The sequence below is a fragment of the Balaenoptera borealis genome, assembly GCF_965194805.1.
Source record: "Balaenoptera borealis genome assembly, chromosome: 18".
NCBI lineage: Eukaryota > Metazoa > Chordata > Mammalia > Artiodactyla > Balaenopteridae > Balaenoptera > Balaenoptera borealis.
In genome coordinates this window covers 50,178,837-50,194,738 of record NC_138877.1, presented here as the reverse complement: position 1 = coordinate 50,194,738, position 15,902 = coordinate 50,178,837, and the positions used below count along the sequence as shown (strand labels likewise).

The 15,902-nt window shown below is 42.5% G+C and overlaps 1 protein-coding gene across 2 annotated transcripts in view; it reads left to right on the top strand.

Annotated features, from left to right (window-relative positions):
* LOC309615922 (uncharacterized protein) overlaps positions 1-15,902 on the top strand; it is a gene marked incomplete at its 5' end in the record, with an annotated part of 457,881 nt that overhangs the window by 147,810 nt on the left and 294,169 nt on the right. Inside the window, one exon of one of the 2 annotated variants that reach the window (XM_082366011.1) lies at positions 15,804-15,894. The exons of the other annotated variant lie outside the window; for it this stretch is intronic. Coding sequence (XP_082222137.1) covers positions 15,804-15,894 — 91 coding nt within the window. Of the gene's footprint in view, positions 1-15,803; positions 15,895-15,902 lie in introns of those variants that run through there. 2 annotated transcript variants of the gene reach the window in all.

Here is a 15,902-nt window from a genome sequence, read left to right as displayed (position 1 = left end):
ATTCAACATTTCTAGTAAGCCAAGGCCATTTATTTAAGCAAATGCAAAGAATGACATGAGTGTTATTTATCTGTTCCAATACCGTATGCAAGAAATGATGGGTATTTCTGAATTTAATTGTCATGCATCTTTCAGTGCCCCCCATCCCATACAGCTCATAACTCACACAATCTTTGCCCTTCTGAACTGTAATAAAATGCCTTCGCCATAGTATGTCATCTTTATCTGCAGTTAAAACGGAATAAGGAACTATGGGTTAAACAACACATTTTAATTCTTTTCCAGTTCTCATCTCCATGAACTGTAGAATAAAATAACAAAAATGACTAGAGATGGTTGAAATATGAATCTGTGGGTTAATTTCTGTGTCCTATTTCTAAAGTAAGCCAGAAAGTATTCATATTAAAGATTTCATTTCCAAAAAAATGTACATCTTCTTAAAAGGTTACAAACCATTGGCATATAATTGTTTATATGTCTAAAATTATTTTAAAAGTAAAAAAGACTTCCAGTTTATAAATTTCATGTGCTATTCCTTCAAAGCCTTATTTATTCTCCCTGAAAGCACTCAGCAAACCACAGATGCCATAAAAAACAAATGTCCTAAATGCAAGATGGAATCAGGGCAATGGCTCTTAGTCTGGGGTGTATGATATATTGACTCAAGGCATCACATAAGCTATTTGTATTCTTTATTTACAGTCACTTAATTGCTTTAGAAGCTAAAGGTAATTTTTGACTGATGTAGAATACCTGGGGGAACAGTTTTGGAGCATTTTAAAAGCTATTCACAGCCAGGGTCTGAGTGTCTTCTTTGGGAGGATGTCCCACCCTGGCTCAAGAGTGTCCCCACCGTTCTTATCCCTATTATTTCTGCTCTCATTTTATACTCAGACCACAGCTATGGCGTTAACCGTTTGTGAGTGAGGCTCCGTGCTATCACACTGACTCTGCTTCGTGGGCTCGATCATGGGATGCAGAGCCTTCTGGGAGAAGACCCCAACACGCAGCTGGCTCACCAGGGGGACCGGCTCTCTCCTCCGGCATCCCCCCCCCCCGTTGAGTCATGCTCAGCATGTTATCAGGCAAACCAGTAATCCATGCACCAACGTGAAGGTTCTGTTGATTTCTTTCTCCAGCCTGTCCATTTGGCTGTGAGCTTGATGACTCAGACACGGTTGGCTCCCTGTTACGGAAGCAGGTGACGCTTCCGCGTGCTGACAGGCACTCTTCCTGAAGCAGTTGCCTTCCACAGCCTCCGAGCCTCTTCTGTCCCCTCATTCAGTGCCCTGAGAGAGAGGAGACCCTAACCAGTATCTGGTACCACCAGAGAAAACCAGTTCACAGAGACTGTGCTTCCCGTGTCCACTGAGTCCCCTACTGCAACTTGTTGGGAAATCTCAAGAGATTAATTCTGGTAAAGCGCTCTGGATGCTTTTTACAGACCAGAGCCTCACAGGCCTTTATCCCGTCGTCATCATCATTATCATCACCACTATCTCCAGTTAGAGAGCAAACATTTATTAAAGACCTAATTCTAAGTGATTTTCTATTTGATACTGAATCAAAAATTAAACAGTCTAGATTCCTTCTGTCTAGGATTGTAACCTCAGGTAAACACATCAGTATGGCCACAAATATATAGGTATTAGAGAAAGATGAAACCAGCCTACTGGCAGCCAGCCTGGGGAGCACACTTACAAAGTGGACCCCTGATTGGCATATCAGAAGAGCTTTTAGGTATCTCAAAGAAAAGGAGGTAGTTCGCCTTTCTCCGGTTAACATTCAGTAGAATGGTGAGAGTAGAGTTCACCTTTGCTGAGTCTCAGTGGTCCAGGAGAGTGTGGGGTGGGTGGGTGTACTGGGGGTTCTATGTGCTCAGCTTTACGGAGAGTAGGATTGAAGTGATTGTGAGATTTGGCCAGCTGCACCTGAGATGGGTGGAAAGAGCCCAGCTTCCAGGTCCAGGCCTGGTTTTGAGTCACAGCCCTGTTACCTGTTAGCTGTATGATCCAGGGCAAATCATGCAACCAGAGATTCTCAGCCTCATTTTATTCATCTGTAAAACGGGAATAAGAACATGTACCCTGTCTGATGTATTTGAGGTCCCTGGCATGGACCACGAAGAGTGATTACTGTTTTCTCGGTACATAAGAAGGGACAAAACAAGTAATATCATCTGGAGGACCCGCATGAAAAATCCTGGAGGCTTGGATTTCAGTATGAATACACGTTTCCTAAAGATGGCATAACCCCCGGCTTAAAATCTAGCTTTTGTGCTGCATGTCGATCCACAATCTAAAGAAGAAGAGACTGTGCTTTTATTTTTAGACTCTCAAAGCCCCGTTTTACAATGAGTTAACGGGACGGTTTCTGCCACAGGCGGGGGGATTCACCTGCTTTCACACTGGCGTTTGAACAGCGCCCGTGGAGGCAGTAGGGCAGGGGCCTCTGCAGCTGTGGGTTAGCTGAAAGCCCTCCGTGCTCCATCTCTGCATTTCGTCTGCTAAGGCTGAACCACAGCTTCCCTTTTCTAGGTTTCCGCATGTTTCCGCTGTAGCTGCAGGCTGCCCAGCCTGCAAGAAGGAGGCCCTGGGAGGCAGAGGGCTCTTTCTCTGTGCCTGGCGACTGAGCTGAGTTCTGTTGTTGTTCCCCTGTATCCAGAGCTGGCACCGCTCGATAAGGACAGGTCCTTGGAGGAGCCAATCAGATACCTCGTGAAGACTGTGGGCAGAACAGATGAAAACTGCACGATTTCTGATTCAGAAAACCCTCGGATGGACGTTCTCAAGTTTTTCCGCTCCAGGACCCTCTTTACCTTCTTTCTCTTCTCATCCCTTGCACCAGGAGACTGTCACGAGGAGTTGATGGAGAGTCATCGGGAGCCTTGAATTCTAGTCCTGGCTCTGCCTTTGTGTAACTGTGGGTTCCCACTGCCCCACCAAGCTAGTTTTTGCATCAGTAAGTGATGAAGGTGGACAGAGATTCCTTTCTGTTGAAATTGAACCCTAAGGGCATTTAGAACCTCCTGCAAATCCCCCCTCCGCCGCCACGGTGGCCCACATTCCTGTTGCACAGAATTAGGGCTCTGCTTGAGTCTCTGCTCCCCTGACCCAGCCCAGAGCCTGGCTGTTTGCCACTCACCTTCTGTGTGGAGCAGAGATGGTGCTGAGAGGAGTCGGAGCCTGTTGCAAACCCCTGGTGGGGAGGATGGGGCAGCGGGAAGTTTGCGCTCATTTCTATTTGCCTGATGGAAATTGAACCGGGTTGCTGGGAGCCAGAAACCATCCCATAAGCACGATTTCCGGGGCAGGAGTCAGGGAGCTCTACTCCCTGAAAATTCCACTGCTCTGCTTCAGGATTTTTGCATGAAACCTTTCAACGCTTGAGTGCTTAGCTAAAGCTTGGCGCTGTTCCTCAGCCGCTGGCCTTCCTGTTGGACTGGCCAGGCTGCCAAAAGCGGCTCATTGTGTTTTGAGGCAGTGAGGTTTGGTTAAACCTGTGATCTCATTCTCACACTTTCCTCCTCACAGTCCGCACTTGAACCACAAATCTAGTGCCTGAGGTGGGGCTGAAGAGGCTGAAATGAAAGCTGGGTCAACACGTGGGTGATGCAAGAATGGATTAAGAGACATGTTATAAGAAACATCTCATTAATGTGGCAACTTCATTATCTGGATATTCCAGATGAAACCTCCAGAATGGCTTGCTCCCTTGAATATAGATACAACTAAAGACAGTGAGGAGATTTTGTGACACATGCCTGGTGCCCAGCGAAATACTTAATGGAGATAAACATGCAAAGTATGGCCTGTAAAAAACTTTTCTAAATGGTTTCTTAGAAACGGCTGCCATCCACAGCCCTTACCATGTGAAACGGCAGATGGAGTCGCATATTCCCCACGGGAGTGAGGACGTGTGTAGAGATTTCCTTTTTACTCCAGTGCATTTGTTACTGAGACAGAGGAAGGATCACGGAACTTGATGCCTTTGCTCATTACTGCTCAAGACTCAATTCAGCCCAAATTGCTTCTGTTAGAGAAGTGAACTTAGATGCTTCCTTTAATGAGGCAGGAAGGGAAAATTCCATTTTCTGCCTGGGCTCAAGGCAGCCTGCCCGAGGGCTGAGAGGTCCGGATGTGGTGCCCGCCACCGACTTAGATTCAAGCGGAACAGAATCAGCAGACCTGGAAGCTCAACCCTAACTTGGAAACAGATGCCATTAAAGCAGAACAGAATCCACTCTGAGCAAACTGCCACCACAGCTTGCATGGCCACCATCTGCAGTAGTAATGTCCCCACCATCATATCTCCCTGCTTCTTCTGGTACCCTTCCCATATGACTAGTGCCGCCTGGTTTGGGAGGCTGTGAGCTATAAATAATGGTGTTAGCATCCTCGCTCAAGTCTGGAGCAGAATTCTCTACTCTAGGATTGGTCCCAGCAAAGGGAGAAGTAGGTGGTTGTCTTCATTTGCCCTCCCCCTCGTTCTCTTTCCTCGCTCTAGTCAGGTCTGTCCTCCCAATCCCCACCCTCTCTCTCGTCATCTGTGGCTTGCTTGCCTTGCCGACTGCACCTAAGAGGCCAGCTTGGAGCAATGAGCTTCTGCGTCCCAATCCAGTGGAGTTTGCACTTTGAAAGAGAGCCCCGGGGAGAGAGCAGTGCTTATTCCTGAAGAATGGACTTTCGAACAGTGGCTTAGCAGGTGCCCCGCTTACTAGCTCCTGGGCCAATGAGATACTTCTATACAAGGCTATAGATGCCTGTCCTTCAGATCAGACCATCTAGGTCATTTGCTATGCAATCGGGGGTAGGGTTGGCACTGACACTAATTAATTTTAATCCTGTCTTCAGAGTAAAAGCACCCAAAAACGGGAACTCTTGGCATTCAGCTGACTGCCCTGGGGACAATTTCTTCAGACATTTCTATAGTTTAATTCAACCTCTGTTTTTAGCACAGGGTTCAGACGTTGTACTAACTATAGGGCATTGGGTGTCTTAGCTCAGCTTGCTATAACAAAATACCACAGACTGTGTGGCTTAAACAATAGACATTTATTTCTTATCATTCTGGAGGCTGGAAGTCCAAGATCAATGTGCTGGCTGATTTGGTTCCTGGTAAGGGCTCAATGCCTGTCTTGCAGACAGCTGCCTTCTTGTCGTGTTATGTCCTCACATGGCAGAGAGAGAAAGAGAGGGAGAGGGAGCAGGTCAGGGGGAGGGGGAGTCTCTCTTTGGTCTCTTCTTATAAGGGCACTAATCCTATCATGAGGATGGGCAGTGATCCCACCCTCATGACCTCATCTAAACCTAATCATCTCCCAAAAGCTCCACCTCCAAAGACCATCACATTGAGGGTTAGAGCTTTAACAAATGAGTTTTGGGGGACACATTCAATCCATAACACTGGGCAAATCACATAACAGCTCTGGACCTCAGTTTCTTTATCTGTGAAACACAGATAATGATAGGACCTACTCATAGGGTGGTTTTAGGGACTGGATGAGATGGTGTGTGCAAAACACCTGAAACTTGGTAAAGATGTAGTCACTGGTAGCTCTTTTCTTTCTTCCATCTTAGCAATGTTTTCCAGTAGTCTGGCATGTCACCTCAAGTACCTTAGAATCATAAAAATTTAGAGCAGAAAGGAACCCTGGAAATGATCTCATCTAGCTCTCTCACTTTTTAGATAAGGAACTGAGAATGAAAGTGTGAAAAACAGGCTTCCCAGAGCTTTAGTGGCTGCACAAGGTCAAGAACCCAGGTATTCTGAATCCCAGTCTATTGTTATTTCAACAACTTCCTTGTGCCTCAGGTACCGGTTGTTATTTTAGTTACAAAATCTGCCATTTCAGACTTCCTTTGGCAAGGAATTTGTGCTTATGAAGTAATTTTAATAAAAAGAATATTTGTCTCCTAGAAGAAAGTTGAATACCTGAGGATTTGCAGATGCGACCATCAAATGAGTAGCACTTGCATCAAAAACAGGCCAAATATATTCTTCTTTAAGGAAAGGTAACACTGGTTCTTCTAAGCAGAGGTGACAACTTGAATAAAAATATCACATTGTCCTTGAGATCGTCTATTGGCAATATTAACCTTAGAAATAAGACATTTCACATACAATCAACATGAGGCTCAAGAACCTTGTTTGACCTTATCAATATTATGAAGAATGAGAAAGAATATGACATCCAGGTTTAGGTGGGGGAGTAAAGGACAGGTGAGTGTGGGATGCAGGGAATCAAGAGAGGTCAACTTTGGCATTGACATTTCAGGCTGTCTCCTGGGAAGGCAAAAGGTACCCATCTTCCCCGACTTGATGCATGGACTCCTGGAGACAGGTGTGTTCCTGTTGTGCTGATGAATGGACCTGAAGTCATATAATCTGAATCCTCAGGCTAGCTCCAAGGCTAGGCTCACAAAGTGAACTTCTGCTTTCAGTCTGTGTTCCGTGTTGTATTCATAATTGCAGAGGCTGGGCTGGCTTGAGGAGACATGCATGAAGATCCTGAATGCTACATGGCTCAGTGTAAATGCACGTGCTTGCCTTTTTGTTTATCCCTCAATCTCCCATGAGCTTAAATCCTCAAGAGATGAATTCACTTGTGTGTGCTAACAGCGTGAAATATCAGAGCCTCCAAAGGGGAGGACTTGGAGAAAGCACCAAGGGAATGTAACTTTGTGGGGTCATTTGGCCCTAAGCCTGGCAGCTCTCCTGGTGACACATCTAACCTTCTTTCAAGCTTCGTTTGATGTAATCAGGGCAATTATTTATATGCATACAGTGTAATTGAACTACATTTCGTCCAGCTACGTCAAAGCTTAACTTCATCCTATTTTCCTCATTACAGCTCTTGCTCTACCTTCTCCTCCCAATTCCTGTTTTTCATTTCAGAGGCTGCTTATGGGTCTACTCATTGTTGAAACAATCTGAGAAAGTGCAATGGGGCTTATCACCTGCTAGTGTTACTTGTGTGTGATACAGTCTTGTCCTGGATGAAATGAAATGCTTTATTACCCTATTTTCTAAGGGATGAGTCATTTCTGGGTGTGTTTCCAAGAAACAGTCAATTGAATAACAAAAGTATTTGTCTTTATGTAATATGTAATATAAGAATATTTGTCTTAATATTTTACTTTATGGTCGTGCCTCATGCAGGGAGAGAATATGACACAGAATATCCTACCAGATGAGGGGAAAGAATCCAAACCATGAGAGTACTGATAACAAAGATAACAGAAGATGGCTTTTTTGATAATAACAACAATAATAGTATCCTTCTATATATGTATATCATTTCACATCTATTATGGTGTTTGACCTTCATGACAACTTTGTGAGGCCACTGGGAAGGCTACATTGTCTGCCTTATTTATGCAAGTGGGAACTGGAGAATGCTTAGTTTTGAATGAGTGTTCTGTTTGTGGTGGGCAGTGATGCCACATACCTAATACAGGAGGTTTTGAAAATTCAGGCTACTACTGATTTGGAGCCTAGATTCTCTCACAGACCCATCCGCTATATAACGATCACTGCCTCCTACCAATGCCCATAACCAGAATCACATCATCTACCTACCAGCGAGAAATTAGTTTATTAATTACTATTGTTGAGTGCCTATTATGTGCAGGTCCCCCTCCTGGATTCTAGAGAAAGATTTATAGACACGATGCTTGCTTTGGAGGTCACAGTTGGTGATAATATTAATACTAAGGAGAGCTTCCTTTCACTGAAGTAATCAACACTGTTCTAGATGTGGAGTTACAAAGATAAATTAGACATAATCCACATCTTCTAGGAACTCATGCTTGATGTTGAAGATAGAAGGATGAATAAGATATTGTTCCTATACTTAAAGGGTACAATCAAGTAAATGCTAATAGATATAAATAATAATACCTTCTAGTCATTGAGGATCTACTGTGTACCAGGCACTGTGCTAAATGCTTTGATTCTATCCCTTAAACATTATGCTTTACAACTCTATTCTAATATTTAATTGGGGCTAGTGATCCCAATTACAGAGAAGGGTTTGGGGTCAGAGAGGTAAAGTGAGCTGATATTGATCACCTGGGCAGAATGTTATGGAAAAGGGATCAAGCTCAGTCTGACTCTAAAGCTTACCCTGTTTCTTCTGTACAATAATATAGGAGCCTGTTGTTTAGTAAAGTTTTATCATCAGTAAGGAACAAGTTCTCTTATACCAGCTGTATTGTTTCAGAAGCTCTAGTGATAGGCAGTATAGGAAAGCACACAGGCCCCATGGTGGGCAACTCAGAAAGAAGGTGCATATTAATTAAGGTAGATTCATTGCTGTAACAAAGAAATCTGAGTAAAGAATGTAGAATGGCTCAAATACAATAGACGTTTACTTCTCACTTATGTAACACCCTAAAGTGTTTGGAGGCTCCTAGTGGTGATTCAGAGACCCAGGCTCCTTCTATCTTGTGGCTCTGCTGTCCTCCCCATGTGGCTTCCAAAGTGGTTGTATTTGTTGCATCAGACTAGTGGATAGAGAAAGAACACGGATTACTGTGCATGGGAGTTTCATGGGCCAGACCTGTGAGTGCCACTCAGCCCTCACAATCCACTAATTAGAATTCAATTTTGTGGCTATAACTAACTACGAGGGAGCTGGGAAGGGAGGTCCAGCTGTGTGCCCAGGAAAGAAGAGGGAAATGCCTACCGGTCTCTGCCACAGGATGGTCTTGCTGCACCTCAGTACCAAAAAGCATAACTAACTCGGCAGCACCAGTGTGTCCTATGAAAGAGAACATGCTCTTTTGGTTATAGCCTCAGCATAGTGGTCCAGAAGTTCTGGCTGGAGGATTTTGTGGAGAAAAGTAGGGAAGAGGTTTCTGAAGGAGAGAGAAGGAAAGGTGAGGACGGGAGAGATTCAGCACCACTCACATTTCTAGAGTCCTCCTCTCATCTACAAATTTACGCACTCTTATTGGCATTTAATTGGTGATGTTTCTGCATCTGACCCAGCGTCTCAGCGGGGCATGGGGAGTGTCTTCTTGAGTAGATTGCTGTGGACTGTACAGAGTGATGGAAGGCCACTGGGACCTGGGCTCTCATTTTACGACCTAACGTTCACTTGGCCTTTCAGGATCAGACACACAGGACTCGGCAGTCAGCAGGTTAGGGTGACAGAGGGATGAAGAAGTTGATCATTGGAGCAAAAACAGAACACATTATTTTTCCTTTTCCCCAGATCTCTTTCCCTCATTTCTCTTCACTGAACATGAATTCTTCTCTGAGAAAATAATTGTGCAGGTCTCATACCTCATGGATTCCCCCTCCATCATCCAAGTTATGGAAAATGTCATCTAGGGGCATACTGTACAGAAGCTCCATGGGGAGAAGAGTTACAGAGCCAGCCCCTGGGCACAACCAGGAAGGGGTGACATTATTTGGGTCCCTTTTGCTTCTCCTTTCATTATGTGTCCCAGAAAGGTGCCTTCCTCTCTCTCTTGACTGGAAAAGTATCTGATGGAAGAATCTCTATAAATTCTTAGCTGTTACGTGGGGGTGGGTATTGCATTGTGCCGAGCAGCTCTTCACACATCTTCAGAACAAATCCCCAGTGACAAGATGTCTTGCTCCTCAGTGACCTGCTGGGGGTTAGAGCCTGGACAGAGCCTTCTGGGTGCTCTCCAAAAGCTATAAGTGTCTTGAGATTCATATTCTTGAGATCAGTTTTTTTTTTTTTTCCAGTGACATTCAGTGATTTTATCCGAGCCCTGAGTCGGGTTTATTTTCCTATATACATGGAACAAATCACTGAATAAATGTGAAAAAGTTCTCTGCTACTCCAAATCATTTCCTTTATAGGTCTGAAATTCTCATCTTTAGACAATGTACTGAGTTAAGCACCTGGTAAATTATGATTATTCAGTGGAAGTGGTGCTAGAGTTGGAGCATTTGATCTACACTCAACAATGAATCCAGAGGTTCTTAACATTTTTGTGTTCTAGGCATTAACAGATTGACAGCACACTGCAAGAGACTGAGGGTCTCCCAACAGCACAACAGGCAAGCAACGATTACAGTGCAATTGCTATCGCAGTGTAGTGATGCTTCATGGTGTCCAGGAAAGCCTTCCCCTTTCTCACACTGCTCACTAGTTTGCTCCAGTGGTGTTCATTTTGGTGGACTTACTGCTTGCCCTTCTCTCATATACTTACAAGGCAAAATTCTTGTGTGTTCTAGTGAGCAGTCTTTATTTGGATCCAGATAGATTATGTTTCTCACCTCTTATTCACAGCAAATTGTCTTCTACTCTATAAAATTTAAATTAAAATATGACAGTACATCCATGTAAGGCCCACAGTGACTGAGAACCAGTTCAAGAAAGGGTTGAATATACAAAGAGGAACACGGAATAGCTAAGCAGTAGCACAAGGCTACTTTGTACTATAGAGGGTGTTGTGGGTTGATTGTGTCTCCCAAAAAGATATGTTGAAGTCTTAACCCGCAGTACCTGTGAATGTGACCTTATTTGGGAATAGAGCCTTTGCCAATGTAATCAAGTAAAGATGAGGTCATCCTGGATTATGGTGGGGCCTTAATTCAATGACTGGTGTCCTTATAAGAGGAAGCAGGTTTGTACACAGGGACACAGAGACACACAGGGAGAGTGCCATGTGGCTACAAGCCAAGGAATGCCAAGGAGTGGCAGCAAGCACCAGAAGACAGGAGAGGGGCATGGAACGGATTCTCCCTTGGAGCCTCCAGAAGGAACCAGCCCTGCCAACACCTTGATTTCAGACTTCTAGACTCCAGAGCTGTGAAAGAAAAATACTCTGTTGCTTTAAGCTACTTAGTTTGTTATGCTTTGTTATGACAGCCCTATAGGAAACTAACACTTAGGGTGATATTGAAATGTCTTCTCCTGTGCTACAGGTGTGCCTGGTATTCATGGAAACCCTGGAAATGTCTGCTGGTGGGAAAATGGTTTTGGTGTAATACTGCTCCCTCTTAGAGCTAAGACAACCAACCCTCTCTTTCTCTCTCTCCCTTCCCTCCTTCCTTCTCTATTTCTCCTAACATCTTAAAGGTCACTCATTGGTAAAAGCATCACAATGATACATGTAGTTTCTTTAAAAATGTGTGTTGACAGGGGCCTATGTTTTTCTCTTTCTTCTTCAAATGCTGAAATTTTTAGTGAGCCCTTTCTTGTCAATACTGCAGGACTTCAATCAAATAGCACTTGAAGTCTTTCAAAGGCCTACAAGATTGAAAAAGATCCCAGCCTGTTAGAATGGGGAATAATAGGTTTCACACACCCTCCTGATTCCTATAAATATCTCTCTTCCCTTGCTGGCTAGAACTCTGAAAGAGAAGGGGACCTGTGCTCAGAGGAGATGCGGGGGGCTTGGCAGTACAGGGCAGCAGGAAGGAGAGGAACTGGCATTTTGTGGATTATGTCGATTTACTGATTATCCCAGAACCGTCTGTTGAATCCAGGGTGCCTGTTAAAGTCACCCCAGCAGTCCCACTGTTGCCTTTGATATTTAGAATTGAGGAGGTTGAGGTAAACCCAGTCCAATTAAGCATGTGGTACTTTAATCAAATAAGGATTAAGGGCAAGCAAAGACAGTAATAGTACCTTTACTGATTTCTGGGAGATAATTAAATCAGACTTACAGCACAGGGAGAGAAAAGGTATTATAAGTTTATAAAAGAGAAGACCTTCTGCAACATTAAGTTAATGCTCTGCATCAACAAAGGGAAGAAATCCCCTCTTTGCTGGGTGATGTAGGGGAATCAGGATAGTAAGTAGCTATTAAAAGAGATAGCAAGGGTGAACAATGAAATGCCCTCAGCCATTTGAGTATAATAATCTACACATATATTGAATAGTTGGATGAAATGTTCTTTAAACTTGCTGCATAAAGTACAAAATTTTTCAACACAGGGAGGTGACTCATCTCTTCACTATTGGAATTCTCACTGAAAACCCCTGTTGACAATTTTAATTGATATTCCATTGGAGGTACTAATGAAATTTCAGAACATATCGCTAGGTGTATGTGTGTGTGTGTGATGCCTGAAAAAGACGTTTTCTCAGCTCTTGTCATTTGGATCCTCTTTACTTGTCGATCAACTGGATGCATCTATCCATATATACTAATTGCCCCAAATGTAAATAATATATTTGATGTGTGTTCCTACTCAGTGTTTATTTCATCAGTAACTGTAATGGTCAGAGTCCTTGGGTTGTAGGCAACAGAAACTGACTTTGGGCAATTTAAGAAGGGAATCTCCTGGAAATTGACCAGGAGCTCAGCAAATCAACTGGAAAGCTGAGAACAGGGTTTGGCAATAGTCATTACTTAAGATTGCTCTGAAGGGCTGAGAATGTTTCCAGACAGGGAACAGCCGTGTCAGGGGACCATAGCTGGAAAGAATGATTTCAAGAGTTTCCTCCATCCCAGCATCTCTCACATAAGATGTAAATCCTGGAAGACAGCAGCTGATTCCCTGGGCTTCTGACTCTTCTGAGAAAGTGTAAGCAGTGCTGTTTTATTTGACATTCCTAGTGGGAGGCAGGCACTGGATTTACTGTTCCACTAAAATAATACTACTGGAAAGATGTAATTCTCCAAAAGAAAATTTGTATTTTATAGAAAGGATAAGTGGATACCGAGCTGCCAAAAATATTAAACACACATGCACACAACTATCTACTGAAATAGTTTATACCTATGTATTTACATTTGATTTATTTTATATACATGCATTTGTGTATGTACACAGATATTTGCCACTTTTTAATGGTACCTTGCAATGGTAGTGCTTAATTAATACTTCACAATCAAAGTTTTACAGATTTAATGTAGATTTTTGAAGGCTATGAAACACTCCTTTGAGGATTCTCTTCTGGAAATGATTTTCCCTAATCTGAATTACTTCTTTAGGGTCTAGCAGAGAAGGAATGAGGGTAATGTATTGAATCAAAAGCACATCTGTTGATTTATGGGGTGCTTCAGTAGTGACTTGGAGATGAACAGATCGTTAATTTGATAACTGTTGAAAAGGTAGATGGAAACACATAGAGAGAGGTTGAAATTACTGGACCACTGGCCTTTTAACATATGCAGGAAAGGGATCAAAAGCGTGGAGGGGTATGGCTTATGATACAAAGCAGGTGGTTGGAAAGGAAGAGGAGAACGAATATGTAATCATCTAGTCTAGGTCATTTTTAAGACTTGTGAAGCTAAACTAAAAATTATCAGATTTTATACTTGACGAGTATATCTTTTGTCTTGATTTTGTTCCTATAAGAAAGAGTTAGTTGTTGTTTAGCTATATGGGTAAACATCTTCATCAAATTCAATATAGATACTAAAATTTTATGTAATTAAAAAAGTAGGGTTATCACATTAAATTTATAGACAAATACAGTTGAGTTCTCTTTTTTAAAAAAGTGTTTGCTATTAAATGATATTCTAGCATTTTGAAAACACTGACATCTGTGATCAAAAAATTGAGCCTAAGTTGTTATATTTTCAATCGAGTTTTTGTCGGTGTCTTGACCCATAAGCACTGATAAACGCTGTCTGCAAACTAAGTGTTTTCAGTAGAAGAGAGTAGCCATTAACTACTAGTAGAAGTTACTAATAGAGTTAAATGTTGTTTATTTGGGTGTACCAAAAGAAACGTGCTTTTCTCTATGTAATTTTCTTTTAAATCCAGTAAAGTTGTGGCTTTATTTTTTCACAATTCTGCCATGCTGGTGTTCAGTTGAGGTTAGTCTCTTTTGTTTTCCTTAGTTCTCCAATGGTGGGTATTACTTTATTCCCTCCAAGGCTGACTGTGTATTTAAGAATGACAGGGTGGTCTACACTGGAGACCAGCTTTTGCTTTACTGATATGGGGCTATATGAGCTTGTCAACCATATTAAGCCTAAAACAGGAAATGGAAGGTAATGTATTTCGTTTCCAAGGTGAAAAGTAAACAGATTCCACATCACTATAATTTCCTTAAGGAAAGAATCTTTAGCCATGGCTTTCACATATTTTGGGTAGTCTTAAAATCAGCAATGCATATATAGAAATGTGAGAAGCTCCAGCAAAATCTTAAGCAAGTGTTCTTAACATGGGATTAGTAGTTACCTGGGACCTGCAGGAGGTCTGATGGAGAAACTGTTGGACCAGAAGAAGAAGTAGATCATAAGAGAGAGCTTGTACTAGAGAAAGATAAGGTGGGGTGCTATACTTGGGGGAGGGGTGGGCTGGACTTCTTTCTTTCAGTTCCTTATATCATCCCACTCCCTCTGTGCTCCCTCCCACTCCTCCCAAATCCCTTAGAAATCTTCATCCATGGGGGTGGTTGCTATAGATGAACTTAAAGGCTTTTCTTCTATTATTCTTACAAAGTCTCCCTGGAGTAGGCTAATATTATCACCATTTTACAGATGAAGGAACATATGTCACTAGCCCACAGTTATAAAGAAAATGGCAAAGCAGAGATTAGAAAATTGTTCTGTGCTTAATTACCTAAAAATGATTCACGATATTCATGTGATTAATCCCAGAGTAAGTAGTGTGAAGGTTCAGAAATATCTGGAAAATGGCACAGCCCCCCCAAGGATTTTTTTTTCTAAAAAAGTTTCAGTGAGAAAATTCCCAGTGATCTCAGAAAATGAGAAAGAAAAAAATATGTCCTCCCCACACTGGTACATTAAAAAAAAATGTTTTCATACCTTAATCCAGAGAGGGTGGAACATTGGGTACTCCTGTCTTGAGACCCAGTATTTTGTAAGGTCCTAAATACTTGCTGGAAATATGTATCTAGAGTCAGGTTTCTGTAGCAAAGAACAGAAGGAGGCGTGGCCACTAGCAGGTGCTAAGATAACCTTGCAGTGTTCGTGCATTATCAGAGCATGTGATGGCTTCTCATCACTGAAGCCAAGATTAGGGTTGGCTGCTGGGCAGTGCCTGGGGATGTATCCTTCAGGACACATGTTTGCAACCTTCTTAGGATCCTTCTTCTCTTTTGACTTTTGCTTGTGTCACTTGTCAAAATCTAGGGCAAGTAAAAGCAGAAGTTAATTTTGTTATATTAGATCTCAGAGAAGAGAGGCTATAATAAACACTGAAGACTACTATGATGAATACTTAGCATGGTATCTTGATTCAATGATTGATTTATTTCCTATTTTAACTCCATCTGGCACTTATGTGAGCTTCATCAAGTCATATGTCTCCAAGCCTCAGTGATCTCATCTGTAAAATGGAACCCTTCTTCCTGGGTCTTGACAGGGTGTTTTGAAGGATAACTGAGTTAAGATAGGTAAAGGTACTATACACAGTAGAAGCTGGGTCTATACTGAATACTTCGGTCTGACCTACAATTATAACCCAGGTCTTTCAGACCAGGTCTGAATTCCGCCTTTTGGAGTTACATGTTAGAATTACCTATCTAAATAACAACGTAGAAATGTGCAGACAGAGCACCTAGTGTTTGGAACTCAGATCTGTGGTTTTCATAGTTGGTCATTACTTCAATCTCTCCCAGTTTGTGTGATTGCCACAGAATCACTGAAAAATGGTACCTCATGTTCTCTGTTTGTAAAAGCATCACTTACCCACCTAGGGCTTAATAAATTGAAAGTTTTACTGCTTAGAAAATAATCAGGTGTTGAGAAGCACAAATTGTACCATCATTTTCTGAAGGTTAATAGGCTTTTTCTCTTTCTGTTTTTTCCTCCACAACATTACCATCTAACATGAGGCCACTTCTCCAGATGAAGGAGAGGTTGAAGTGTCACACCAGCATGATCAATTAGATGATGGAGAAAAGAGGCATTTGCTACCTGACCTTAATCTCCTGGGCAAGAATGACTGAATGGGGAAGGCCAAATACAGAGAGACTCAAAGGTGGAGGA